The sequence below is a fragment of the Leucoraja erinacea genome, chromosome 5 (genome assembly GCF_028641065.1).
Source record: "Leucoraja erinacea ecotype New England chromosome 5, Leri_hhj_1, whole genome shotgun sequence".
Taxonomy (NCBI): domain Eukaryota; kingdom Metazoa; phylum Chordata; class Chondrichthyes; order Rajiformes; family Rajidae; genus Leucoraja; species Leucoraja erinaceus.
The window spans coordinates 30,293,752-30,318,929 of NC_073381.1; the positions used below are offsets into that span (position 1 = coordinate 30,293,752).

The following is a 25,178-nucleotide window of genomic DNA, read 5'->3' on the forward strand; positions in this document are numbered from 1 at the left end:
ATATATATATTTTTTTAACTGAGCCTACCATGTGCCTTTCTAGTTGTTTGCTAGAGAACATAGAGCTTTATGTGCACTAGGACATCTGGCTGTTTTTGAGCACCAACATGTTTCAATATCTCACCATTAAAAAAAAAAAGCATATTCTGTTATTTTTCTACTGCAGTGGATGACCTCACATTTTTCTACGTTATATTGCATTTGATATGTGCTTACCCACTCACTGATCAGCCAATACCCCCTGAAGCATCTGTGCATCGTTCTTGGAGCCCACACTCCAACCTCATTGATTATCATTAACAAACTTGCTCGTATAACTTTTGATCCCTCATTCAAGTCACAAATGCATAGATCACTGAAACAATCCACTTTTCAAAGTTTCCTAACGTGTAAATGGTCCCTTTCTTTTAACTGTGTTAACCAATCCGGCAATAGATTATATGAAATACTGTGTGCTTAATTTTGTTTGATAATCTCTTGTATGCAACTTTTTATTAAAAGCATTTCAAAGTCCAAATGCACAACATCAACCGGTGTACCATTATTCTGCTAATTACAACCTTAACATATCCAACAGATTTTCATTATTTTTCAGTGACCTGTTGCCACTTCAAAAAAGAGATTCCAGGATTGTCCCTATTAGTTCTGTTGGACTAACTAGCTGCTTTTCCCATTCTTCTCTCTCCATCATCATAAGTAGAGCCAGGATGTTTACGCACTAAAAATCTCTGAAATAGGCAGACAAAAAGGCATAATAAAATTACAAAAAAGGCACGAAAAAGGCATTTATTGACAAAAAAAAGCATAAAAAGGCATGTATTTCCACCACCAAAATATGGTTAAAAATTATAATATAAAGGTATACTACATTAAATGACCAAAGTTGCCTGGTTGCACACAATTACTAGCATTTTTTCCAAATTAAATGGTGTTAAACTATGCCGTCTGTCAGACAGAATATGTTTCAGTTGTAAAAAACTTCTTTCTACCTCAGCTGAGGTCACTGGTGCATACCCGAAACAAGCTACAGACTCTATATTCATGTTGATATCTTGTGCATTACAACTACCTTTGAGAACTTTAGCTATGTTTTGTATTTCTTCACGATCTTTGTTAGCTAAAATCACTCACATTTTCCTTGTATGTCTTTATCTACATCGCCAGGAACTTAACGAATATCGTCAGTTACTTTGTTGTAAACCTGCAAGTTATTCACTAATGTTTCGTCACGTTTCTCAAGGGAAGTGGGAACTTTGCAAAATTGGAAGCAATAAGTAGATTTTGGAGAAGACTGAACCAGTGGGCAGCGGCACGAATGAATGAACGACTGATGGTGGCACCCCTGGTTTCGCACTGGTGGTGGAAATTTTCTTGTAATTTAAACTATGTTAACACGTTAATAATAACATTAATATTAATGTGTTAACATAGAAAACGGCATTGTAATCACGGTACAACTAGAGAAAATAGCACAACCTTTTAGAAAAACGGCAAAAAAGGCTGATTTAGGCACTTGATCGTGAAAAAGGCATTATCTTGGGGAAATCATCAAAAAAGGCATGAAACATAATGTGTTATGTTTGCTATCCTTCAATCTGTGGGAACCACTCTGGAAACTATGACATTTTGGATTATGAAAGTAAGTACATTTGTTTCTGTAAATGATTACGTTACACAGCCTGGAGTTTAAAGTCATCTTTAATCGTAACACATAGTATAGCGGTACAGCAGGTTGTTAGCTGCTAGTTCATCATCACCGCTTCCAAGACTACCCAATGTAGGAAGTGGGTGTTAGTATAAAGCATACAGTAAGGTGGGGTTAATGATGTTACTCTACTATGATTGGTTCACATGCAATAACCAATCTACATCCTTCCCCGTAAAGAGCGAATATAGTTAAGCACATGTAAGACGCGCAAACTTAAACATACTCGCCGTACCTGTCAGGCGGTCTACTAATACGACCCGAACGCGTACGGACCAACCCCTCTCCCTCCGCACAAGAAAAGTTAGTGGGGGAGGGAGGCGGTGAACCCAGAAGGGAGCGAGCAGCTGGGGGCACTTTAGGCGACCGATAGGGTGAGCATGCGGGAGAGGTAGTGTTGTTGTTGACAGGGCCGCCGGTCGTGGGCTATGAATTTCTGAAAACCTCAGCTCCAAGTCCTTCTCTTGCAACTTAACATAAGTTCTGCACACAGAAGTTATCATTTGAGCAATTCTATTGCATAATATTTCCTCACAGGCTGACATAAACATGGTTTGTAAGTCCTTAGTTGCCTGGAGGTACCGCTGAAATTTATCCAGCTAACCTGTACAAGTAATCTTCCTGTTGTTTGTCCAACTAGACTGCTTATCTACTAAAGCATTTGATTAGAAGGTTATTTGGGACTGACTGGGATGAATTCCAATCCCCGGTGCCATGGCTACCTGTCCACGTAATTCATCCAATTAATCCTAAACTCTTTTCTTGGCAGACTAAAGATCTATTTCATTGCGAAAGGATTTGAGTTTAGGAGCAAGGAGGTCCTACTGCAGTTGCACAGGGCCCTGGTGAGGCCGCTCCTGGAGTATTGTGTGCAATTTTGGTCTCCAAATTTGAGGAAGAACATTATTGCTATTGGGGGAGTGCAGCGTAGGTTCACCAGCTTAATTCCCGGGATGGCGGGACTGATGTATGATGAAAGAATGGGTAGACTGGGCTTGTATTCGCTGGAATTTAGAATGATGAGAGGGGATCGTACAGAAACATATAAAATTCTTAGAGGATTGGAAAGGGTAGATGCAGGAAAAAGGTTCCCGATACTGGGGGAGTCCAGAACCAGGGGTCACAGTTTAAGAATAAGCAGTAGGCCATTTAGGACTGAGATGAGGAAAAACGTTTTCACCCAGAGAGTTGTGAATCTGTGGAATTCTCTGCCACAGAAGGCAGTGGAAGCCAATTCACTGGATGTTTTCAAGAGAGAGTTAGGTTTGGCGCTTAGGGTTAAAGGAATCAAGAGATATGGGGAAAAAGCCGGAATGGGGTACTGATTTTGTATGATCAGCCATAATCATATTGAATGGTGGTGCTGGCTCAGGGCCGAATGGTCTACTCCTGCACCTATTTTCTGTGTTTCTTTGTTTCTGTTTGGTTCCAGTATCCATTCATTTAAGGATTAGAAGTTGATTTGCATTGACCATGACATTTTGGAACATATTTTATCATAAGCAGACCAGGACTAAATTTGATAGCTCTCACAAACAGGCCAGGAAATTGCATTATATTGTTAACCTGCACTCGTTGATTGCAGTACACATGGTACACCACTTTCTGCTTGCTATTCATTTCAATGATATCTGCAGTCAGCAAGCACAAGGCATTGGGGGTTCAGTATTGATGTGGATAGAGAACTGGCTGGCAAACAGGAAGCAAAGAGTAGGAGTAAACGGGTCCTTTTCACAATGGCAGGCAGTGACTAGTGGGGTACCGCAAGGCTCAGTGCTGGGACCCCAGCTATTTACAATATATATTAATGATCTAGATGAGGGAATTGAAGGCAATACCTCCAAGTTTGCGGATGACACTAAGCTGGGGGGCAGTGTTAGCTGTGAGGAGGATGCTAGGAGACTGCAAGGTGACTTGGATAGGCTGGGTGAGTGGGCAAATGTTTGGCAGATGCAGTATAATGTGAATAAATGTGAGGTTATCCATTTTGGTGGCAAAAACGGGAAAGCAGACTATTATCTAAATGGTGGCCAATTGGAAAAGGGGGAGATGCAGCGAGACCTGGGTGTCATGGTACACCAGTCATTGAAGGTAGGCAGGCAGGTGCAGCAGGTAGTAAAGAAAGCGAATGGTATGTTAGCTTTCATTGCAAAAGGATTTGAGTATAGGAGCATGGAGGTTCTACTGCAGTTGTACAGGCTCTTGGTGAGACCACACCTGGAGTATTGCGTACAGTTTTGGTCTCCAAATCTGAGGAAGGACATTATTGCCATAGAGGGAGTGCAGAGACGGTTCACCAGACTGATTCCTGGGATGTCAGGACTGTCTTATGAAGAAAGACTGGATAGACTTGGTTTATACTCTCTAGAATTTAGGAGATTGAGAGGGGATCTTATAGAAACTTACAAAATTCTTAAGGGGTTGGACAGGCTAGATGCAGGAAGATTGTTCCCGATGTTAGGGAAGTCCAGGACAAGGGGTCACAGCTTAAGGATAAGGGGGAAATCCTTTAAAACCGAGATGAGAAGAACTTTTTTCACACAGAGAGTGGTGAATCTCTGGAACTCTCTGCCACAGAGGGTAGTTGAGGCCAGTTCATTGGCTATATTTAAGAGGGAGTTAGATGTGGCCCTTGTGGCTAAGGGGATCAGGGGGTATGGAGAGAAGGCAGGTACGGGATACTGAGTTGGATGATCAGCCATGATCATATTGAATGGCGGTGCAGGCTCGAAGGGCCGAATGGCCTACTCCACCTAATTTCTATGTTTCTATGTAACAGGAAGTGGTCAAAATGAGACTTTTATATATATATAATATATATACTAGACTAAGTGGGACCCAACGGGTCCCAGCATCCCACGGGAGGGCTGGTCCCACAGCGCAATATTCCACCTCTCCACCAATTCCAATATTGGTAGCCAGTGGGGGGGGGGGGGGCTTTCTGAAGGGCAAATATGGGTGTTGTGCGCTGAAGGTTCGAAGGGCCGAATGGCCTACTCCTGCACCTAATTTCTATGTTTCTATGAATGAATTGCTGGGTTTTTTTTTCTGGCTGGGGGGTGGTACGCAGGAGGGGAGGGTGGGGGGTGGTACGCAGGGGGACGGTGTTCCCCTACTTTTCAGTTTCCAGTTTATGTCCAATTTCTGTACTGGAAGGGAGTCAGAGTTGTTATACCCTGTACATGTTTTTTTTAAAAACGACCATGGATAACCGTTACGAGTCACCACTGCACCGGCCATGAGACGAAAACGATTTGTTAACTACCACTGTTAGCACTTGTTAGCAGCCAGTAGTGTCAATGTGTCATCAATACATCGATCCTCATTTCTCAGTAAATTTAATTGTGTTTTGACCAAGTATTAATGACTCTGCGTTCCTTTGAATAAAATGCACGGGAGAATTTCTTAAAACTCACTGTCATTGAAGGCTCTGGACCACGAGCACGGGCTTTCATCCTGGTGTGCAGGTAAAGTCATTCACCCATGTTATTTTATTATTCTCCCTCACCCTCTCCCTCTCCCCACTCCCCCCTCCCCCCTCTCTCCCACTCCCTCTTGTCTTGGCATTGCCGGAATCATTAGGCGTTTTGCGGGGACGGCTGCATCTTCGGTTCCTTCCTGTTGATAGTTCGGGAAGCGGTAGAGACGAGGGACGTAAAGCGGTGGTCCGACCAGTCAGAGGCCATGCTGCAAGATGCACTGAGTGATGTCGACTGGAATATGTTCGAAGCAAGTTCCAGTGACGTCAGTGAGTTCGCGGAAGCAGTCATGGACTTCATCGCAACAATAACCGACAACATCATCCCCACGGTAAGGGTAAGCACCTTCCCGAACCAAAAACCCTGTGTAGACAGGTCTGTTCGTGTGGCCTTGAATGCTCGCACCGTTGCCTACAACTCGGGCTTGGCATCAGGAAACATGGACGTCTACAAGGCAGAGTCCTACCGAATGCGAAGGGCGGTGAAGGACGCAAAGAGAAGGTACAGGGACAAGATGGAGTTACAGATGGAGCAGCAGGACACCAGAAGCCTGTGGCAGGGGCTACGGATTGTAACCAACTACCGAAGCACCGCTCCCTCATCCGCATGTGCCGGCACCTCCCTAGCTGACGACCTGAACTCCTTCTACGCTCGTTTCGAGAGGGGCAACACCACTCCAGGTCTGCCGACTATCGTCAATACCGACAGCGGGCTGGCTACCGAAGCTGAAGGGAGGAATATGCACACATTCTCGCTGTCCGAGCACGACGTGAGGAGGGCACTGACACGGGTGAACACAAGAAAAGCTGCAGGCCCCGATGGCATCTCGGGGCGAGTACTCAAGTCCTGTGCTACGCAGCTAGCTCCAGTGCTCACTACATTATTCAACCTCTCCCTGGACAAGTCCGTGGTCCCTGCCTGCTTCAAAAAATCCATCATTGTACCGGTACCAAAAAATGCCTCCCCAGCCTGCCTGAATGACTACCGTCCGGTGGCCCTTACCTCGGTAGTCATGAAATGCTTTGAGAGGCTGGTGAAGAATCACATCTGCGCCTTCCTCCCTCGGAACTTGGACCCGTTGCAGTTTGCATACCGTCCGAACAGGTCCACGGACGATGCGGTCTCCCAGGTCTTGCACACCGCTCTCTCCCATCTGGACAGCCAGAAGGGGGGCTACGTGAGGATGCTGTTCATAGACTACAGTTCAGCCTTCAACACGATAGTCCCCACCAGACTGGCCGGGAAGCTACTGGAATTGGGGCTCAACACCTCCCTGTGTGCCTGGGTCCTGGACTTTCTCACCGCCAGGCCCCAGGTAGTCAAGATGGGAGGGAATACATCGAAGTCCCTCACCCTGAGCACAGGATCGCCCCAGGGTTGCGTCCTCAGCCCCCTATTGTACTCCCTGTACACACATGACTGTGTGGCTAGGTTCAGCTCCAATTCAATAATTAAGTTTGCTGATGACACTGTGGTGGTGGGCCTGATCTCAGACAATGATGAGAGGGCCTACCGGGAGGAGGTGGCTGATCTAGCACTCTGGTGCCAGGAGAACAGCCTCCTCTTGAACATCAAAAAAACGAAGGAGCTGATCATGGACTTTAGGAGGGCACATCATCCGAGGACGTACACTCCATTGAGTATAAATGGGGATCCTGTGGATAGGGTGAACTGTTTTAAATATCTGGGAGTCCACATCTCTGAGGATATGACATGGTCATCACACACCTCAGCACTGGTGAGTAAGGCAAGGCAGCGCCTTTACCACCTCAGGCAATTGAGGAAATTCAGAGTGTCTCCGAGGATCCTCCAGTGCTTCTACGCAGCGGCGGTGGAAAGCATCTTGTCCGGGAACATTACCATCTGGTTCGGGAATTGCTCTGCCAAGGACAAGAAGGCTCTGCAGAGAGTCGTGCGTTCGGCCGAACGCACTATGGGAACTTCACTCACCCCCCTGCAGGAACTATACAACAGGAGGTGCAACTCCAGAGCAAACAAAATCATGAGAGACCTCTTCCACCCCTGCAACGGACTGTTCCAGCCGCTACGGTCAGGCAAACGCCTCCGTTGCCACGCAGTGAGAACGGAGAGGTTGAGAAGGAGTTTCTTCCCAGAGGCAATTCGGACTGTAAACGCCTTTCTCACCAGGGACTAACTGTACAGAACGTTTTTCCTTCTATTATTTATTATGTAAAATAATATGTGTGTTATGATTGTGTTTATAATTTGTTTGGTTGTTTTGTTGTTCCGCGAGCATTGCCACTTTCATTTCACTGCACATCTCGTATGTGTATGTGACAAATAAACTTGACTTGACTTGACGACTTGACTTGGGGGAGGGGGGGGGGGGATGCCCTGGCCGTGGCGGCTCCTGGTCCGTTCCCTCTGCGTGTGCTGCCTGGCCCGCTGAGTTCCTCCACCACTTTTTTGGCTCTGGAGTTGAAGGTGGACACGGGGGGGGTTTGGGTGGCTCAGTGGGACGGGCTGCGGCTCTGGGGAATGGGTGGTGTTTCGCGTCGAGACCCTTCTTCAGATAATCACAAGTAGAATAGAATAGAATAGTTTCTTTATTGTCATTGTAACATGAACCATGTACAACGAAATTTTAAAATGTCAGCCAGTCAGTGCACCATTCAAACATTTCTAAAAGCTAACGATGCATACAAGGTAAAATATTAAAAGATAAACAACTAAAATAAATATCGTGAAAATAGCACGCATAAACACCCAACCCTACATCCTTCTGTCGATTTCACAGTGTACCACAGTCCCTTAGTCTGTATCGCCCCTGCGTTCCTTGGCAGCTACATTTAGTGCCTTTATAGCAGTGGGGTAAAAACTGTTTTTAAGTCTGTTCGTCCTTGTCCTAGATCTGTACCGTCTGCCTGACGGCAACAGTTCAAACAAGGAGTGTCCGGAGTGGGAAATGTCCTTTATAATACTCTGGGATTTTTTGATGCAGCGGGAACTGTGTAAGTCCTCCAAGGTAAGGAGAGGGCAGCCGACAATCCTCTGGGCGTTGTCAATGGCCCTCTGGAGCGCTTTCCTCTGAGCCGCTGTGCAGCTGGTGTACCATACGCATACACAGTATGTTAGGATGCTCTCAATGGAGCACCGATAAAAGGACAGCAGCAGTCTCTGATTGATGTTATTCTTCCTGAGCACCCTCAGGTAGTGCAGTCTCTGCTGGACCTTTTTCAGCAACGCAGTGGTGTTCACGCTCCACGTCAGGTCCTCCTCAATATGGATTCCCAGGAAGCGGAAATCCGCCACCCTCTCCACACAGTCCCCTCTGATAATCAATGGTACCATGTCCGTTTTATTCTTCCTTAAGTCTATTATTATTTCCTTTGTCTTTAAGGTGTTGAGGAGCAGGTTATTTTCGTCACACCACACTGTCAGCTGCTCCACCTCATCCCGGTAGGCGTACTCGCCCCCCCCGGAGATGAGTCCCACCACTGTAGTGTCATCCGCAAATTTGACAATGGTGTGCTGTGGTGGGCGGGGGTGCAGTCATGTGTGTAGATGGTGTAGAGCAGGGGGCTCAGCACGCAGCCCTGTGGAGAGCCGATATTGAGGCTGAGGGCCATGGATGTGTGATGGCCCACTCTGACTATCTGGCTGCGACCCGACAGGAAGCTATTTATCCACATGCAGGTGGAGTGTGGAAGTCCCAAGTCCCCCAGTTTGTCCACCAGTTTGTGGTATTAAAAGCAGAGCTGTAATCCACAAAGAGCATCCGCACGTAGCTCCTCCACTGCTCCAGGTGGGACAGTGCAGCATGGAGGGCTGTGGCTACAGCGTCCTCTGTAGATTTATTTGCTCTGTACGCAAACTGGTGGGGGTCAAAGCTTTGGGGCAGGAGTGATGTGATATGACCCCGGACCAGTTTTTCAAAACACTTCATCACCACTGGTGTGAGTGCGACTGGCCGGTAGTCGTTGAGGCTGGAGATGTTGGTTTTTTTTGGGCTAGGGGACTATGGTGGAGGACTTCAGACAGGGTGGAACAGTGGACTGGGCCAGAGACTGGTTAAAAATCCTCGTACAGACTCCAGCCAGCTGATCTGCGCAGTCCTTCAACACGCGTCCAGAGACGCCGTCAGGTCCAGTAGCCTTCCTTGGATTGATGGCCCGCAGCGTGCGCCTCACTGACGCAAGTTCAGTTCAGTCTGAAGAAGGGTTTTCTCTCCAGTCGCTGCCTGTCCTGCTGAGTTACTCCAGCTTTATGCCTTTCTTCAATTTCAGAGTTGAATAAAAAACACAGTGCTGGAGGAACTCAGCGGGCTAGGCAGCATCTGTGGAGGGAATGGATTAGGAGTTGTTTCGGTCCAGGGTTCTTCTTCAATAGGAAGGAACTGCAGATCAAAGATACTAGAGCGGATACTAGTATCTTTGCTGCCGATCAGGCATGATATTCTTCCGATTTAAATAGGAATTCCGATTTTATTGTTTTCCTATTTGTCAACTTTTTGTGCCCGATTATTTGGCGGCAAATCAACCGCTGTCTCTAATGGGGGTTGCACCCAATCACTGACCAGCTTCCCTTAAAATTCTCGTCCAATCAACAAATCGGTCTCCTCCCGACCAATCATCCGCTGTCTCCAAGGGCATTGTGTCCAATCACATAATGCACTGGTCACTCGGCGGCCAATCAGACGCAGTCTCCGAGGGGCATTGTGACCAATCACTAACCAGCTTCCCTTAAAATTCCCATCCAATCAACAAATTGGTCTCCTCCCGACCAATCATCCGCTGTCTCCAAGGGCATTGTGTCCAATCACATAATGCACTGGTCACTCGGCGGCCAATCAGACACAGTCTCTGAGGGGCATTGTGACCAATCACCGACCTGCTTCCCTCACTGAAGCAGACGATGGCTGCAACCAACAGAGAGAGAGAGAGGTGCAAGAGAGCAACTATGACATATAATACACAATAAACTGTATTACAAATACACAATAAACAAGTTATGCAGTCTTGTACTCTTACATGGGTATGACCTCACATTAAAAACAAATCCCTTCCTTCCTTCCCAACCTCAGCCTCACGGACCAAACTAGTTCTAGTTCCTAAACCCATTTCCATCACTGGTTGTGGATAAGGTTATGAAGAAGCTCGACTGTATCTCAACAATATGCAGTCAGTACTCACAGCAGATTACTGCAAAAACTAAGATGCCATTCAAAAGCCTCCATGGGGCATGAGTCTGCCGATTCCCCCAGCCTCTTACCCAGCCACACTTATGAAACTCTTGTCAGCACCACCAGCCAGTGAACATTCCTGTTAATGCCAAGATCGTGCAGTCCACAACACAGATTACCAGTTTCTTCTGCGGATGACACTAAGCTGGGGGGCAGTGTTAGGTGTGAGGAGGCTGCTAGGAGACTGCAAGGTGACTTGGATAGGCTGGGTGAGTGGGCAAATGTTTGGCAGATGCAGTTTAATGTGGATAAATGTGAGGTTATCCATTTTGGTGGCAAAAACGGGAAAGCAGATTATTATCTAAACGGTGGCCGATTGGGAAAGGGGGAGATGCAGCGAGACCTGGGTGTCATGGTACACCAGTCATTGAAGGTAGGCATGCAGGTGCAGCAGGCAGTAAAGAAAGCGAATGGCATGTTGGCTTTCATAGCAAGAGGATTTGAGTATAGGAGCAGGGAGGTTCTACTGCAGTTGTATAGGGTCTTGGTGAGACCACACCTGGAGTATTGCGTGCAGTTTTGGTCTCCAAATCTGAGGAAGGACATTATTGCCATAGAGGGAGTGCAGAGAAGGTTCACCAGACTGATTCCTGGGATGTCAGGACTGTCTTATGAAGAAAGACTGGATAGACTTGGTTTATACTCTCTAGAGTTTAGGAGATTGAGAGGGGATCTTATAGAAACTTACAAAATTCTTAAGGGGTTGGACAGGCTAGATGCAGGAAGATTGTTTCCGATGTTGGGGAAGTCCAGGACAAGGGGTCACAGCTTAAGGATAAGGGGGAAATCCTTTAAAACCGAGATGAGGAGAACTTTTTTCACACAGAGAGTGGTGAATCTCTGGAACTCTCTGCCACAGAGGGTAGTTGAGGCCAGTTCATTGGCTATATTTAAGAGGGAGTTAGATGTGGCCCTTGTGGCCAAGGGGATCAGAGGGTATGGAGAAAAGGCAGGTACGGGATACTGAGTTGGATGATCAGCCATGATCATATTGAATGGCGGTGCAGGCTCGAAGGGCCGAATGGCCTACTCCTGCACCTAATTTCTATGTTTCTATGTTTCTAAGACTTTCTTGGTCATCCTCCAGGACCTTCTGTGGAGCACTGAGAATGAATGGTCTTCCACCAGCATGCTGCACCAACTCGGTAACACTGCGAGGACAGGCAAAGTCATACGGCAAGCAGTCACAACCGAAAAACACAAGGGTGATTAGTTGCATTTTATATGTGTAGAATATGTTCATTTATAAATTAGGATGGAATATTTAGTTCATAGTTTTTAAGCAAACATTCTCTGATAGGCTAATCTATACTCTAGGGAAAGTAAACTGTGCGGTTGTGAATGGGGAGTGATTGTGATTATCGCATCAGGTTAAGGTGAATTATTCATAGACAGTCAGAAGAAGGATTCCTACCTGAAATGTCACCTATTCCTTCTCTCCAGAGATAATGCCAGACCCACTGAGTTACCCCAGCATATTCATAGACAGTCTAGATAGAGGAGGCTTTTTCAGCACCATCGTTTACTTAGACTCTTTTGCTACAACTTCACCCCTGTTCAGCTGGTAACAGGAGCTGTCCCTTCATTATGATATGATTGTACAACATTCAGCAGACCCCAATAAAACTTGACACCTGCAATATTGAATAGTAAGGTAGTCAAAAAATGCTGGAGAAACTCAACGGGTGAGGCAGCATCGATGGAGAGAAGGAATAGGCGACGTTTCTGGGTTGAGACCCTTCTCGCTGAGTTTCTCCAGCATTTTTTGTCCCGAAGAAGGATCTCGACCCGAAACTTCGCCTATTCCCTATCTCCATAGATGCTGCCTCGCCCGCTGAGTTTCTACAGCATTTTTTGTCTACCTTTGATTTTCCAGCATCTGCAATTCGTTCTTAAATATAGGGAATAGTAAGGTCTGTCCAAAATACCCCAGGCAGTCGAAACATGGCTTTGCCACAACTATGGTTTAATTTAGCTAAGAGATACAGCGCAGAAACTGGTCTCTGCGAGTCCCTGCCGACCAGCGATCACCCCGTACACCAGCACTATCCTACACACAATTCACAATTTTACCGAAGCTAATTAACCTACAAACGTGCACGTCTTTAGAGTGTGGGAGGAAACCGGAGCGCCCGGAGAAAACCCATGCAGTCACAGGGAGAACGTACAAACACCTTACAAACAGCACCCGTAATCCAGATCGAACCAGTGCTGTGAGGCAACAGCTCTACCACTGCACCACGGTGCCGCCATTACCATCAGGTTTGTATCACAGCTTTCATTGGGAACATGCTATATACATGTTTGAGTTTGAATTTTTTTAAAGTTTGAAGTTTGAATAAATTTAATGGCCAAGTATTCACTTACAAGGAATTTGCCGTGGTGCTCCGACCGCGAGTGACAACATGACATACAGTTACAGTTAGGAATGACACATAAAACATTAAACATTAATAATGAAACATTATTGATTAAATATGTGAATTAAGTAAAATACCAGAGCAAAAGGAGGCTACAGATTTTTGGTTATTGTGTAGAGCTACTATTCGTGTGGATAAAAGCTGTTTTTATGTCAGGCTGTGGCAGCTTTGACAGTTCTGAGGTGCCAGAGGCAAGTGATTCAAAGAGTTTGTGGCCAGGGCGAGAGGGGTCTGAAATGACCTTACCCACTTGCTTCCTGGCCCTTGCAGTGTACAGTTTGTCAATAGAGGGAAGGTTGCAGCCAATAACCTTCTCAGCTGATCGGACTAAATCATTATCAGCAGGTCAAAACTAATCTTAGTTTTGCCAACAAGTCATGGAGAGATTGATCCTAATATTCCAAAGGACAGGCTATCTGGAATTAAACATTTTCTTGCCTGAGTTGCTATCTGATCTGTTTTTTTCCAAAACGAAACACGTACATTTTTATTTCCAGCAACTGCAGTATTTTTTAGAGAGAAGGGTGATCAAGTTCAAGTTCAAATGAGTTTATTGTCATGTGTCCCTGTATAGGACAATGACATTCTTGCTTTGCTTCAACACTGAGAATTTACTACAAAACAGATAAGTGTGTCCATATACCATGATATAAATATATACACACATGAATAAATAAACTGATAAAGTGCAAGTAACAGAAAATGGGTAATTAATAATCAGAGTTTTGTCCGAGCCAGGTTTAATAGCCTGATGGCTGTGGGGAAGTAGCTATTCCTGAACCTGGTTGTTGCAGTCTTCAGGCTCCTGTACCTTCTACCTGAAGGTAGCAGGGAGATGAGTGTGTGGCCAGGATGGTGTGGGTCTTTGATGATACTGCCAGCCTTTTTGAGGCAGCGACTGCGATAAATCCCCTCGATGGAAGGAAGGTCAGAGCCGATGATGGACTGGGCAGTGTTTACTACTTTTTGTAGTCTTTTCCTCTCCAGGGTGCTCAAATTGCCGAACCAAGCCACGATGCAACCGGTCAGCATGCTCTCTACTGTGCACCTGTAGAAGTTAGAGAGAGTCTTCCTTGACAAACCGACTCTCCGTAATCTTCTCAGGAAGTAGAGGCGCTGATGAGCTTTCTTGATAATTGCATTAGTGTTCTCGGACCAGGAAAGATCTTCAGAGATGTGCACGCCCAGGAATTTGAAGCTCTTGACCCTTTCAACCATCGACCCGTTGATATAAATGGGGCTGTGGGTCCCCCTCCTACTCTTTCCAAAGCCCACAATCAGTTCCTTGGTTTTGCTGGTGTTGAGGGCCAGGTTATTGCGCTGGCACCATATGGACAGTTGCTCGATCTCTCTTCTATACTCTGACTCATCCCCATCAGTGATACGCCCCACAACAGTGGTGTCGTCAGCGAACTTGATGATGGAGTTCGCACTGTGATTGGCTACGCAGTCATGGGTATAGAGTGAGTACAGCAGGGGGCTGAGCACGCAGCCTTGATGTGGTTATGTGAGAATTTTTGGGTTTCCAATATGAGTTTTAGAGTCATGCAACCTGAAAATAGGCCCTCTGGGCCAACTTATCCGTGCCGACCAAGATGCCCTCTCCGAGTTAGCCCGGTTTGCCTGTTATTGTCCCTATCCCTCTAAACCTGTCCTGTCCATGTCCCTATCCAAATGCCTTTTTAAATATTGTTATTCTACCTGTCTCAACTACTTCCTCTGGCAGCTGGTTTCATACACCCACCATACTCTGTGTCGAGAAAGTTGCCCTTCAACCTATTAAATCTTTTCCCTCTCACCTTTAAATGTATGCCTTCTAGTTATTTATTCTCCTTACTTCGGAAAAAGACTCTGTGCATTCACCCTATCTATGACCCTCCGGCGCACCTTCAGAGCAACAGGAACGTGCAAGGATCTGTCTTGCTTCCTGTTTAATTCCTGGGATTCTGGAGGCCTGACAAAACCAGAAAGGAGGAGTTCAAAATAAAACGGAATAAAAGTTAAGTTCACAAGCATCGATTTGCCTACTGCTCTTCACCTGCCTCTAACCCCCCCCCCCCCCACTTCTTCCTGAATATGGATTTGAGAAATTGAAACTGGGCTGTTGTCTGGTTTGAAAACTGAAAGAAAAGTTTTCCTTTCCTGCTTCAGCCTCTGTATCTGGAATGGAATGGTGTTGGAATGGGCCAGGTGGGAAAGCCCCTTATCACCACCCTTGTTTTAGATGTCACTCTTTCATTAGAACTTGTCACTCAGCGTGGAGCAGTATGGTTGTTTTAACCTTACATTGTGCTTGATTGTTGGTAATTGCTTTTGAAAAGTATGTGACTTGTAAAATTTCTTGATGTGCCAGAATTTATTTTTGGTTACATTTATATCATTGATGTTTGTACTGCAAATTTACCGAACACTAAATCTGAGCTAGAAAATTCATGAAGTTTGACCTGGTCAACAGCATTAAATATCAGACTAAAAAGGAAGACCAATTAGTTTGTGGAGAAAAAATAGATGAAATGAGAATGTCAAGGGCACAATATTATTCTTTATACATAATTTATGCATAATTGGAATTTAGTAAGAATACATTCTGTATGGGGACCGAGTGTCGGATTGCATTGCTGAAATATTCCAGACAACTTGGAAAAAGTTGATGACTTGATTTCCAAAAATGTATTACATTTTTTCGAATTATGTAATGGAGTATCTTTACCAGAAGAACGAGTGAAAATACCAACTTTTAGTTTTTGCGAGTGTTATGATAGTTTAGATTTGGCTGTAACCAAACAGAAATAGACTGTCAAATTTCTGACATAAAACGTGGTCTAATTCACAGGAATTAAAGTCTGTTAAACAAAACAAAGCAAATTACAAAATACTTTAATTTTGTTAAATAGAAAAGGGCTCATAAAGTAACTCATACTTGTTTTTCAAACATCTTTGCACTTCAACATTTCTCAGCTGCTTTGTAAATTGTGATGCAAGTTAGGTTTAAGTTTCACTGACGCCAGGCAACCTTTGGTATTTCATCCAGATGGCCAGTCCTCATCCATGAGCCTAAACGTTCTATGTCCAACTTCCAAAACGCATATTTTCTTGCAGGATTTATTGAATAGTGATCTGGAGCAAAAATTCGGGTCGTTTATCTGTCAACCAAGTATGGCGATTGTGGCAGAAACTCAGGTGAAGAATTATTGAAATCACGTAGAAGCATGTTTTGATTTTGTATGCAGAAACATATTTGTGTTTATTTCTGTTTTTATGATGGAGGTAATAATACAATAGTTGCATTACTGAATAGCCCTTACAGAATTTTACTTGGAAGGTGGTTTTGACCATTCTCCTTAAAGTCCTGTGGACCTTTTTGACATTAATATGTACAGTGCAATGAGAATTTATCTGGTTTTATAATCATTTGGCAGATGTGTAATATCTCATTTGTTGAAGATAGAAAATATGATGGGTTGAACTACTTCACCCTATCCATATGTCCTATGGTTTATCATTCCCCTACCTTGGGTAAAAGACTGTGCATTCAGCCTTTATAATTTTATAAACCCTTATAATATCACCCCTGAGCCTCCTGCGCTCCAAGGAAGAAAGGTCTAACCTGCCCAACCTCTCCCTATAGCTCAGCCCCTCAAGCCCTGGCAACATCCGGGTAAATCTTCTCTATACTCTTTCCAGCATAAAGACATCCTTCCTATAGCAGGTGACCAAAACGGAACACAGTACGTCAGGTGTCGCCTTACCAACATTTTGCACAACTGTAACATAAAGTCCCAACTTCAACTCTGAATACTCTGACTGATGGCCAGTGTACCAAAAGCCTTCTTTACCACACTATCTACCTGTAATACCACTTTCAAGGAACTAGACAGTCCCGCCATCCCGGGAATTAACCTGGTGAACGTACGCTGCACTCCCTCAATAGCAAGAATGTCCTTCCTCAAATTTGGAGACCAAAATTGCACACAATACTCCAGGTGTGGTCTCACTAGGGCCCTGTACAACTGCAGAAGGACCTCTTTGCTCCTGTACTCAATTCCTCTAGTTTTGAAGCCCAACATGCCATTAGCTTACTTCACTGCCTGCTGGACCTGTGTGCTTACTTTCAGTGACTGATGAACAAGGACCCCCAGATCTCTTTGTACTTTTCCCAACGACACCATTCAGATAATAATCTGCCTTCCTCACATTTATCCACATTAAACTGCATCTGACATGCATCTGCCCACTCACCTAACCTGTTCAAGTCACCCTGCATCCTCATAGCATCCTCCTCACAGTTCACATTGCCACCCAGTTTTGTGTCATCTGCAAATCTGCTGATGTTTCTTTGAATCCCTTCATCTAAATCATTGATGTATATTGTAAATAGCTGTGGTCCCAGCACCAAGCCTTGCGGTACCCCACTAGTCACTGCCTGCTATTCTGAAAGTGACCCGTTAATCCCTACTCTTTGTTTTCTGTCTGCCAACCAATTTTCTATCCATGGCAGTACCCTACCCCCAATACCATGTGCCCTAACTTCGCCCACTAATCTCCTATGTGGGACCTTATCAAATATTTTCTGAAAGTCCATTTACACTACATCCACTGGCTCTCCCTTGTCCATTTTCCTTGTTCCATCCTCAAAATATTCCGGAAGATTAGTCAAGCATGATTTCCCCTTTGTAAATCCCTGCTGACTCGGACCGATCCTGTTACTGCTATCTAAATGTGCCACTATTTCATCTTTTATAATTGACGCCAGCATCTTCCCCACTAATGATGCCAGGCTAACTGGTCTATAATTCCCTGTTTTCTCTCTCCCGCCTTTCTTAAAAAGTGGGATTACATTAGCTACCCTCCAATCCACTGGAACTGATCCTGAATATATAGAAGATTGAAAAATGATCACTCATTCATCCATGATTTCTAGAGCCACTTCCTTAAGTACCCTGGGATGCAGACCATCAGGCCCTTGGGATTTATCCATCAGTCTACCCAACACCATTTCCTGCAACCGGTCAAAAAAATAATGTTGTGGTTGTTATCAGTTTTTAAAAAATGAACATTTGATCTCGAGGTGAAACCTGGTGTTTATTTTTAGGATAAATTATGTTGAGTAGGTATTCTATAATTTGGAGTTCAGACGGTCTTTTCATTAGATTTTATTTTGGATTTTGTTAGATAAGGATAGTTTACATTCTTGTGCCCTAACAAGGAATTTTACATGATGACATTTCTATTGGAATTTTAGTTGTGTACATTGTACAATCTTCCTGCATTGGTCTCAGTAAAGTGGATTATTTAACCTACAAAAATTAACAATGGAAACCTCTTTCAGAATTTGGAACTTGTATTTGAAGTTAAAATGTTTACCTAGAGTACATGTTTCAAATGGATGAAGTAAAAATACTGTAAATAATATCACGATATTAGTAGACTTGAATCTTTAAATAATTATGATCCCAGTATATCGGAGAATTTTGGGGAAACCTTAATTTCTTTTCTCTCACTCTCTTTTTCAGATATGCAATAGAATGCAAAATCTGTATGTGTGTAACGCAGATCTTATCTTCAAACAATGAGGAGTACAAGGTGAATAATATTTTTAATTCAATTTTACTCCGTGTATTACCTAATGGCATTTCTGTTTGGTTTGCAGCTCATTTATTTCAATTTGAAAAAGATAACATGTTAAAAATATATCATTTGTGTTCATATTTTTGTACATTGAGTACTTGAGCTCTACCAGCCAAACAGAGCAGAAAAATAAATAATTCACCTAATTTTTGGAATATAATTTGGGATGGGAACAATTTTTGGATGTTGGAAAGTTAGCCAACTGTACAGTGGCGCCCATGATGAAGAAAGGCCTGAAATTTCCATGGAAGGTGGATGCCTTTTCAAGTGAAAAGGTGCAGTTTTGCCAACACGGGCTGCAAAAATCAGGGCTCATTAACAGGGAGTGTTGATCCTTAGAAAGGTTATGTTTCAAGGTTATTAATAATCATTCTCTTTTGATCCCCTGAATGATTCATGCCCTCTGAAAGTAATCACTCAGCCTCTTATTTAAACGTTTGGTTTGAAAGGAACTACTCAATCAACAACAGTATTAATCAATTAGTCGAATTCAAGGTATTTATTAAGAATATTTGCCTGTATTTGACACATCAGTATTTGGCCTATTTGAATTTTTATCAGTTTTTGATAAAGGTTTCCTGAATCTATTTTATTCTGTTAAATCATAGGGTTCTAGAGTGTGAAAGTGGGCTTGTTGGCCTATTCTCCCCATGCCAGTGATCAAATATGATGATCCAATGTTCTAGTTCTTTGTCAGTAGCCTTTGTCACCAAACCAAAAACACATAGTGCTGGATTAACTCAGCGGGTAAGGCAGCATCTTAGGAGGATATGGCTGGGCGACATTTCGGGTTGGAACTTTTCTTCAGACTGAAGATGTTGCCTCACCCGCTGAGTTACTCTTAACACTTTACGGATTTTTTTTGTGAACCAGCTCTGCAGTTCCTTGTGTCTCCAGTCATCATCACAATGGCAATTGAAGTGCTCATCTAAGTCTTCAATATTGATGAGTATCTGCCTACACCATCCCCTTATTCAGTGTCATATTTCAATCACCCTCTGATTGGAAAAAAATTCCTCTGAAAACCCTGCACTAAATTTCTTACATCTTACCTTAAGTCAGGCCTCTGATCTAGGGAATGATTGGGTTAATATATGAGGAGCATTTGATGGCTCTGGGCTTGTACTCCTTGGAGTTTTCGAAGGATGAGGGGGATCGCATTGATACCTACTGGACAATGAAAGGCCTAAATGGAGTGGATATGAAGAGGATGTTTCCAGTAGTGCAGGATTCAAGGCCCATCCAGTAGTGGGGAATTCGAGGCCCAGGGGATGCAGCCTCTGGATAAAAGGACGTACATTAGAGTAGAGGCATGCGCCAGCTAGCTCCACTTCCGTACCGGAGACCGCGGCTTCACGATGTTATAGACCATGGGCCAGTAGTCGGAGCACTTCTCCGGCGATATCCCAGCAAGGGATCGGCTTGCTCCGCGATGGTAAAGTCTGCTCCATGACTGCTGCTAGAAGCGCCACAGACTGAGTCTTCAGGATGTTATAGGCAGCAGACCAGTGATCGGAGCTGTTCTCTGGTGATCCCCGGCAAGGGATCGCCCCGCTCCGCGATCGAAAGTCCACGCTGCGCCCTCTGCTGAAGCTCTGGGCCCGACTCCGAGATAGGCAGCACCAAACCAGTTGATAGGTCGCGAGGTTGGCGGCGCGAGTCCGGTAGGCGGCGCGACTCTCGTCAGCAGCGGCCTCTGCAGCCCATCTGCGTTTTTATTATTTTTTGTCTATGTTTCTATGTAGTTTTTGTTATTTTTTGTTGTGGTGTGTGTGTGGGGGGGTGGGGGTGGGGTGGGAGGGAGGGGGAAACTTTTAAATCTCTCCCTGCACGGGAGACCCGACCTTTTCTTTGTCGGGTCTCCGTTGTCGTTGGGGCTGCAACGAGGAGCGGCCTCCAACAGGAGAAGACCGGGGACTCTGGTGCCGACGACTCACCTCACCGTCGCGGAGCTGGCCGAGTCCAGAGCGGGTGGAGCGGTGGTGGAGCGCTGCTGCTGCTGCGGCCCGACCTCCGGAGATTCGGAGGCTGCAACTGCGGGTCTGGCGGACGGCGGCGTCGGTAGCCCGCGGGTCCCTGGAGGGAGACCGCTTTTCAGGGCTCCCGCAACGGCGACTTCTCCCGCCCGAGTTGCGGGGTCGAAGAGCTCCTGGAGCGGGGCCTGACATCACCGCCCCGCGCGGCTTAGAATGGCCGCGGGACTCTGCGAGCGCACGCCGGGGACTCTAACATCAAGAACCCGGTGTGCAACCTCGCACCACCCGGCGTGGCTTTAATGGCCGCGGGACAATCGCCATTGCCAGCCGGGGGCTTTGACTTTGACTCTGACATCGGGGGGGGAGAGTGCAGCGGAGAGATAAGTTGTTTTGGCCTTCCATCACAGCGATGTGATGGATGTTTATGTAAATTATGTTGTGTCTGGGGTCTATTTGTTTGTAATGTATGGCTGCAGAAACGGCATTTCGTTTGGACCTCAAGGGGTCCAAATGACAATTAAATTGAATCTTGAATCTTGAATCTTGAGGGATGCGAAGAAGCAACAAGGAAAAAAGTTGCATCTCCGTTGAGGTAGGTGACTGAAAACGGTTTTCCCCTATTCCCCCCCACCACCCCCCACATAAGACATACCGAGAGACACAAAAACATACATTTGGACATACTAAAAAAACAAAAAAAGTTGAATTAACGAACCCGCTGCTGGCGAGGCAGCCGACGCACAGCACCACCCGATCTTAATATCCTCGAAAAATGTTTGCAATTATCTGATGTCAAATACTTGCATGATCTCACACCCCGCACACACACAAAAGGGAATCTTATGCAGGAAACAGGAAATAAAATCAATTTGTGTTCCCCATGTGCATATAACTGACAATTCAACATTGGGGAGGGTATGGACAGGTGTTGTTATGGGTTGGGATCCTTCTTCAGAGTGATTGGAGTAGGGCAAGAGAAAGCTGGAAAAGAGAAGCAGGGGTGGGACCGGCCTGGCACATGATATATGGCTGTACGTGAGCCTGTATTATAGTTGATTCAAGTTCAGGAGTAATCAATTATCTGCTCTGATCTGTGGTCATTGCCAGCAGTATCATAGCGTTGATTATCAAGAAGAGAAAACCACAGAACTGGCACTTGCGATAGGTTTTACGAGCAATTCCGCATGGACAGGAATGGTGCTTCATAAAATCAAGTCTTCATTGCTTCTCAGATTGCTCTCTCACTCTGTCTATCACATTGTATCTGCTTCAGTCAGCTGGCACAACACAACACGCCTGTCTTGTTGAGCTGAAGTTTATTCCTAATCTGCTTCTGTGCTCTGCCTGTCCAGTGTTGATATCTTCAATTTGGCTGGCACAAAATCTGAAAAACAAGTTGTGTGCCAGCTGTGCATCTCTGCTCTCTTAGTCTGTGTCATTCTCCTCCCCTCTCTAACGTATCTGTCGGTATACATGGACTCAAACTAATAAAAAGTCTGCTGGAGTATATTTTACTGCTTCACGTGTGACCTTGAATTCAAAGTTGTTATTTTTTCTTGTCTACTGATTGTGCTTCAAAGAGTGTAATTTAATCAATAACGTTAAGCAAGTGCTCAATGCTCCTCCGAAAAGGGTCAGGCTGCATAACTTTTAGTGTCAAGCCTCTAATCAGTTTGACTGAGAAAACAGATCATGCTGTAAATTCAGAGTCAACCATGTCACTGTTTATATTTTCAGACCTCTGGAGATTAGAGTTCTGGTCACGATGACCTGAACTGAAAATGTCTTTCAAGCCTTTATACTGACAGACAATATGTATGCTGCTGTTCTCAACCGTTCAGCAAATGTATTCTAATATCCCTTTGTTGTGTTTAAAAAAAAACCATTCATCTCAAATTAGCAGATTTGCATTAATTTCCCCCAAACAACAAAAATTAAATTTTATAATGAATGTTGTGTTTTTTTATGTTGGAGAATCTTTCTGTGCCTTATCCATCTACTTTCCAATTTTCTTTGTAATATTTACTGAAACTCTATTTATTTCTTATTTGTAGCAACTGAGTAATGAAATTCTGTACAAACTAGCATATTGCATTACTATAGTATCCATTATTGCTGGATTGGCTTTAGCCAGTGGTTCAGGCTTGTGCAACCTACATCTTGACTGGTCTGCTTTGAGCTAAGGCTTTTAATCTGTTTTTTTGGGGATATTGCGTAAAATGGCAGTTTCAGAAATGTTATGCCTTGCGTGACTACACTAGTTTTGTCAGAATGAACGGTGATAGAAAATGTGCTTCATGGAACAAACTGGGATCATTTTTGTTCATCAATTTGTAAACAATTGGTACAATCATTTAGCACAGAATTTATGCTAACACTGGTTTGAACTGGTTACCTCATCTGTGTTCTTGATATCTTGGATTTGGGCAGAGGTTACTTGGATGAAATCGGTTGGCTTGTTCTGCTGGCACAAATCGATTACAAAAAAATGTTCAATGCTCTGGGGGAAAAGTTTTCTTTTTGATATAAAGCATCAAATTTTGTTCATTTTCTCGGCGTTTCATTTAAATATACTCATAGCAAAAATGTGATTTTACAGCTTAAAGAAAAAAACAGAATGGAAAACAGTTGCAGTGAAAAATTCTGGTATCAGAATATTCTGACTACTTCATTGTGATTTTTGATTTTACTATTACTTTAATGATAACAAAAATAATATAAGCCAGTTTTTTTTTGCCATTTTATAACTAGTTTTCGCCTATTTGTTTTTGTTTTCACTTTATTCCACAGGGTTTATAGGTCAATTTCTATAAAGGCGACCGATGGCAATGAGATGAGTTTGAAATGTTAACCTCTTTCCCGTATCCTGGTTTTAGTGTATGGAAGGAATTGCTGGTATTTAGCAAGCATATGGGAGGTGGGAGAGTGCAATTCTGCTGTTCAAGGGTTGCAATGTGAAATGGAAGTCTTCAGTTTAGCTCAAACCTGTTTGGCTACATTGTTTATTAAGACTAATACGCTGATTTGGTGCTTGTGGAATGCATTTCAGTACTTCAGGAGTGCATTGCATTCACTTCTCCCAATCATTATTTTAACTGGTTGGAATGTAACTCAAAGCATGAACTGGAGTGAGCAAAGTAATTCTCTGCTGTCACAGATGCATTTTGTTCCAATATGTGTTTTACTTTGAAGCTTCTTAATCAATATGTGAACTGCAGATTAGTTTTCATTAATTTTTCTGTGAATAATTTCATTTCATGACACTTTTTTATTGGGTAAACATAGAAACATAGAAAATAGGTGCAGGAGTTGGCCATTCGGCCCTTCAAGCCACCGCCATTCAATATGATCTGGCTGATCATCCAACACAGTATTCTGTACCTGCCTTCTCTCCATATCTCTGATCCCTTTAGCCACAAGGGCCACATCTAACTCCCTCTAAAATATAATGTAATTCAAAGTATTTTCTCAACCAGAGTTTTGATTGGGAAAACATGCCAAACACCCAGCAAATATAAATTTTGAATTTGATTTTCTGGGTAGGCAAAAGGCTCCTAGTTAGACGGACAGAGTAGATGTTATGTTATCCTTTATATGGAGAGACATTTAATGTTGTCCTTTATATGGAGAGACATTTGGTCAGTAACATTATGCCTTTCTGATGCCTACCATATCTTTCTCGTTGGATCGGGAGGTTTTGAATTACATGGAAAAGTGAAAAAATACAGATAAATCATTGGACCTGTGACATATTACCTTCAACAATGGATTACCTGCCATGACTGTTACTAAGTGCAGGAAGGATTCTGGTGATGACCCAGCCTTGAAACAGGAGCAGGGCAAAGTATTAAAAAATAAAGGATTATAGGAATTAACAACCATAAAAGGTAGGTTCCAGAGGTAATGTGGTTTGCTCATTAGAATTCATGGGCAAACCACATTTGGAGAATTATAACAAAAAAAACATACAGGTATTGGAAAGGCTGGTGAGACCAGCAATACGTGCAAATATGATCAGTTGGAGAACAGCAAATGGAACATTGAAATATTAGATTAATTAGAGTGACATGGTAGCACAAATGTAGCACTGCATCCTCACAACGACAGTCGCCAGGGTTTGATCTTGATCTTTTGACCACATGGGTTTCTTCTGATTTTTGCCATTGTCACCACATCTTAAGACTGAATGCTACTGTTTTGTAAAAGTAAAAGGGCAAAATCTGAAATCTAGCCCACTGAACAGTTCTATAAATCCAAGGTCTAAAATCTGACCCCATTCAAGCCGTACAATATTTTACATTTACCCCGATTTTGGTCAATGTAAAAATACATTTGTACATGCCAACCATTCTTTCTGTTATGTGCTTCAAAATCAGGTCAAGTCCCCTGGGTTGGAAAAGGTCAGGTTGCGTTGATTCAAAATATGGAAATTAGATTGGTGTACCACTATAAATGAGGTGGCGAAGCTGGCAGACTGATTACAATCCAAACTTCTGGAAATGTAAGATTTTGGAGAATTCCTTCTTTTGGACAGATGGAGTTTGGACATTGTATTTGTAGCTTCTTTCTGATTACAAATCTTCCCCAGGTTATGAATGTCAGACTTGTGGACATGTTGTGCAGATTAACAAGCATTTGGGGCACTGATGGGGTGAATGGAGATGGATTTGACGGTGATGCGAGGCTCCAGTCATTGTTTTGTAGGAATGAACAATTCTCAGAAGCAGAACCCTGCCAAAAGCTGGGGACTTGGTGCATATTTAGGGC

General features: G+C 44.0%; 1 protein-coding gene across 1 annotated transcript in view; it reads left to right on the forward strand.

The window, feature by feature from the left end:
- The window catches only part of greb1 (growth regulating estrogen receptor binding 1), a 207,486-nt gene that overhangs the window by 42,433 nt on the left and 139,875 nt on the right, over nt 1-25,178 (forward strand). The window contains exon 2 of the mRNA XM_055635321.1: nt 18,321-18,390. Coding sequence (XP_055491296.1) covers nt 18,346-18,390 — 45 coding nt within the window. The 5' untranslated portion in view covers nt 18,321-18,345. The remainder of the gene's footprint in view (nt 1-18,320; nt 18,391-25,178) is intronic.